General features: G+C 49.3%; 1 protein-coding gene across 1 annotated transcript; it reads left to right on the top strand.

Annotated features, from left to right (window-relative positions):
• Positions 1-672: 672 nt before the first annotated feature.
• LOC123481565 (basic proline-rich protein-like) lies at positions 673-3,358 on the top strand. Its single transcript, XM_045206042.1, is given in 5 exon segments — positions 673-773; positions 1,013-1,151; positions 1,765-2,334; positions 2,337-2,579; positions 2,582-3,358. Coding segments are annotated over 5 exon segments (1,830 nt in total).
• Positions 3,359-5,647: the final 2,289 nt, after the last annotated feature.

The raw sequence follows: 5,647 nt of genomic DNA, 5'->3' as shown, positions 1-5,647 counted from the left end.
GAGGTCAATAATCCAGGGTGGTGTTTCTAAATAAAATGTCAACTCCCCCATCCAGGACATGCTGCTAAGGTGAAAACCGACAAGGTGAAAAATCTGCCGATGTGCCCTTGAGCAAGGCACTTAAACCTAATTTGCTCCAGGGGCGGCATATTACTATGGCTGACCCTGTAAGACAGCACATTTCACTGCACCTAAATGGTGTATGTGACAAAAAAATGTATATTTTGTTTTTGCTATGCAAATCAAAATATATTCTGAAAGAAGCCATAATGCAATTGATTTAATTCTGCCACGTTTCATTGTCACATTACATTTACTTTTCTGTTCCCCAGGTGGACTTTCGCTACAAGAACACCCTTGATGGTTGTGAGTACTACGATACCTATAGCTGTTACTCAGGGAACTGCGGGTATTCAACCAGAAATTTGAGAGTCCCAATTGACAGCAGCACCAATGGGAGGAGTTGGAGGAACACCTGGTGTGAACAGGAAACTGTCATGACCAGAAATGTCCCCAGTGATAGACCTTTTCAATTGAGGTTAGTTAGTCATTCATTTGCGAGTTTGTAGTATTAAAGATTAAACAAATTTGGCAATGTCCCTTTTAATGATGTTATGTGTTTGTCAATGTAACAGTCAGGACAGCTGCTGTTGGATAAGCACAGTAAACAGCATGGGAAGTTGGAGACTACTGACACAGGTGGATCTGGGAACAAGATCTGATACGGGTGGACCCAACAGATCTCCAGTCACAGGCGTTCTTCCTTTCATACGGTAACTAACAACATTCTTACTCCAAATACCTCTTCGATGACTTCAGAAACCACTAACCTCATCTAATCAGGTTGCTCCATGATTGTTATACTTCTGAATAATGCAGAATTATTTAGAAAATATACATTATTTTAGTTCATTTGCTTAGGTTACTTTCCTAACTCACTTGGATGTTTTGTTAGTTTAGATTCTACCTAATTCATATGCTGTATATGTGACTGTTTTCAATGTTATTGTAGTGTTCCCCAGAACTGTCAGAGGTCCTACAACCTCATGGCCTTTGACCCTGATGGTGACCGTGTCAGATGCAGATATGGAGTGGCCAGAGACACTGAGTGTGATATGTGTACCCAGCCCTCAGGCTTCTCCATGGATGAGGTTAGTGTTTGCAACGTCTTGGGCTGTGCTGACCTGTCAATGTGAGACCAACCACAACTAATTTGCATTGAATCTATTTGTGAAGTATTATGTCTTAAAAATAAAATAAAATAAATTGGTCATTTAGCAGACGCTCTTATCCAGAGCGACTTACAGGAGCAATTAGGGTTAAGTGCCTTGCTCAAGGGCACATCGACAGGTTTTTCACCTAGTCGGCTCAGGGATTAGAACCAGCGACCTTTCGGTTACTGGCACAACGCTCTTAACCACTAAGCTACCTGCCGCCCCAATGTCATTGCCGACCCGGCCAATGTCTTAAGGGTCAACCATCTGAAACATTTATGTTATAACTTCTTCGGTCTATAGGGCTCTTGCACTTTACAATACGGCAACACCTCAATGGCTGGTGTCTATGGGTTTGAGCTAGTTGTGGAGGACTTCCCCAACCAACACATCACCCTGTCTTACACTGATGGCTCTAGGTCCTCCAGGGCTCCGTTCTATGCAGGAAGACATCGACGTGCTATCATCTACCAGCCAACCAACACCACCACCCAGCCCACCACCACCACCACTACTACAATCCGGCCCACCACCACCACTACAACCCGGCCAACAACCACCACGCCCACCACCACCACCACCACCACCACTACAACCCGGCCCACCACCACCACTACAACCCGGCCAACCACCACCACCATCACCACCACCCGGCCAACAACCACCACCACCACAACCACCACCACCACCCGGCCCACCACTACCACCCCCTGGCCAACCACCACCCGGCCCACCACCACTCCCACCACCACCACAACCACCACTCCCACTGCCATCACCCCCTGGACAACCAACACCCGGCCCACCACCACCCCCTGGCCAACCACCACCCGGACCACCACCACCACCACCACCACCACCACCACTCGCACCACCACCACCCCCTGGCCAACCACCACCCGGCCCACCACCACCACCACTACCACCACTCCAACAACCACCACCCGGCCCACCACCACCACCACCACTCCCACTACCACCACCCCCTGGCCAACCACCACCCGGCCCACCACCACCACCACCACTCCAACAACCACCACCCGGCCCACCACCACCACCACTACCACCACCCCCTGGACAACCACCACCCGGCCCACCACCACCACCACCCCCCCTGGCCAACCACCACCCGGCCCACCACCACCACCACTCCCACCACCACCCCCTGGCCAACCACCACCCGGCCCACCACCACCACCACCACCACTCGCACCACCACCACCCCCTGGCCAACCACCACCCGGCCCACCACCACCACCACCACTACCACTCCAACAACCACCACCCGGCCCACCACCACCACCACCACCACCACTCCCACTACCACCACCCCCTGGCCAACCACCACCCGGCCCACCACCACCCGGCCACCACCACCACCACCACCACCACCACCACCCCCTGGCCAACCACCACTCGGCCCACCACCACCACCACCACCACACCAACAACCACCACCCGGCCCACCACCACCACCACCACCACCACCACTCCCACTACCACCACCCCCTGGCCAACCACCACCCGGCCTACCACCACCACCACCACCACTCCAACAACCACCACCCGGCCCACCACCACCACCACCACCACTCCCACTACCACCACCCCCTGGCCAACCACCACCCGGCCCACCACCACCACCACCACCACCACCACCACTCCCACTACCACCACCCCCTGGCCAACCAACACCCGGCCCACCACCACCACCACCACCACCACCACTCCAACAACCACCACCCGGCCCACCACCACCACCACTCCCACTACCACCACCCCCTGGCCAACCACCACCTGGCCCACCACCACCCCCTGGCCAACCACCACCCGGCCCACCACTACCACCACCACTCCCACTACCACCACCCCCTGGCCAACCACCACCCGGCCCACCACCACCACCACTCCCACCACCCCCTGGCCAACCACCACCCGGCCCACCACCACTCCCACCACCATCACCCCCTGGCCAACCACCACCCGGCCCACTACCACCACCACCACCACCCGGCCCACCACCACCACTCCCTGGCCAACCACCACCAGGCCCAACACCACTCCCACTACCAACACCCCCTGGCCAACCACCACCCGGCCCACCACCACCACTCCCACTACCACCACCCCCACCCCCTGGCTAACCACTACCACCCGCCAGCCCACAACAGCCAGACCATGGAGTCCCACCTCCCCCCCAGGAAGCCTGTATTCCTCCACTGCTCCCCTCAGCAAACTCCCTCTACAATTCTCATTTCTGGGTAAGAAAGTGACTCCTCTTCCGGTGGTTGAGAATGCATTGGATGGATGAAGGGAGGGAGGAAGAGAGGGATGGATGGAAATATTTATTTTACAACAAGCATGACATTAACTTATTATTATTATTTGAAAAGATTCAGGGGGTAGATCAGCTTTAATATTGCAGATACAGTAGATTGTGGATTCTATCAATATAATTGTCTGCATCATTTCCAATCCCCCATATATTTTTGGGTAAATATATATACACTACCAGTCAAAGGTTTGGACACAGCTACTCATTCATTTCTTTATTTTTACAAAAAAAAATACTTTGTAGAATAATAATGAAGACAAACTATGAAATAACACATATGGAATCATGTGGTAACCAAAAAAGTGTTAAACAAATCAAAATATATTTTATATTTGAGATTCTTCAAATAGCCACCCTTTGCCTTGATGACAACTTTGCAAACTCTTGGCATTCTCTCAACCAGCTTCACCTGGAATGCTTTTCCAACAGTCTTGAAGGAGTTCCCACATATGCTGAGCACTCGTTGGCTGCTTTTCCTTCCCTCTGCGGTCCGACTCATCCAAAACCATCTCAATTGGGTTGAGGTCGGGGGATTGTGGAGGCCAGGTCATCTGATGCAGCACTCCATCACTCTCCTTCTTGGTAAAATAGCTCTTACACAGTCTGGAGGTGTGTTGGGTCATTGTCCTGTTGAAAAACAAATGATAGTCCCACTAAGCCCAAACCAGATGGGATGGCGGATCGCTGCAGAATGCTGTGGTAGCCATGCTGGTTAAGTGTGCTTTGAATCCTAAATAAATCACAGACAGTGTCACCAGAAAGCACCCCCACACCATAACACCTCCTCCTCCATGCTTTACGGTGGGAAATACACATGCGGAGATCATCGGTTCACCCACACCGCATCTCACAAAGACACGGCGGAAAACCAAAAATCTCCACCGGTCTAATGTCCATTGCTCGTGTTTCTTGGCCTAAGCAAGTCTCTTCTTATCATTGGTGTCCTTTAGTAGTGTTTTTTTTGCAGCAATTTGACCATGAAGGCCTGATTCATACAGTCTCCTCTGAACAGTTGATGTTGAGATGTGTCTGTTACTTGAACTCTGTGAAGCATTTATTTGGGCTGCAATTTCTGAGGCTGGTAACTCTAATGAACTTATCCTCTGCAGCAGAGGTAACTCTGGGTCTTCCATTCCTGTGGCGGTCCTCATGAGAGCCAGTTTCATCTTAGCGCTTGATGGTTTTGCGACTGCACTTGAAGAAACTTGAAAAGTTTTTGAAATTTTCGGTACTGACTGACCTTCATGTCTTGGACTGTCGTTTCTCTTTGCTTATTTGAGCTGTTCTTGCCATAATATGGACTTGGTCTTTCACAAAATAGGGCTATCTTCTGTATACCTCCCCTACCTTGTCACAACACAACTGATTGGCTCAAACGCATTAAGAAGGAATGGAATTCCACAAATTAACTTTTAAGAAGGTACACCTGTTAATTGAAATGCATTCCAGGTGACTACCTCATGAAGCTGGTTGAGAGCATGCCAAGAGTGTGCAAAGCTGTCATCAAGGCAAAGGGTGGCTATTTGAAGAATCTCAAATATAACATATTTTGATTTGGTTACTATATGATTCCATATGTGTTATTTCATAGTTTTGATGTCTTCACTATTATTCTACAATATAGACAATAGTAAAAATAAAGAAAAACCCTGGAATGAGTAGGTATGTCCAAACTTTTGATTGGTACTGTGTGTATATATATATTTTTAAATATATTTTCTTTTATTATTTTCCCCTAACCCTAACACCCCTCCCCTAATTGGAATAAATTACTTCCAGTTTATGCATACTAAATGATGTACATTTTACGGAAACAGTATATTTTACAAAATTATCTTTTGTTTGTTTTTAGTCCCATCCTTCAACTATCCTCAACCCCTCCCATCTATCTCTGAAGACCATCCACTTTTGATTTCTATTTGCCATATATTTTTCAGCTGTGTTGTTTCACAAACGTTCTGAACCTATATACATTTTATGGACAGTATTTTACATGACATTTACTTGTGTACGTTTGTATTCTTTTCCAATTTAGTGGACTCTCCTGCACCCTCTTGCAATGAGGGAATGTACTTGCCCATGTTTCTGCAGCCGACAC

This window comes from Coregonus clupeaformis, chromosome 21 (assembly GCF_020615455.1).
Source record: "Coregonus clupeaformis isolate EN_2021a chromosome 21, ASM2061545v1, whole genome shotgun sequence".
In the NCBI taxonomy this organism is placed as follows: domain Eukaryota; kingdom Metazoa; phylum Chordata; class Actinopteri; order Salmoniformes; family Salmonidae; genus Coregonus; species Coregonus clupeaformis.
Note: the sequence above shows the minus strand (reverse complement) of the source record. Positions and strands in the feature narration are given on the sequence as shown.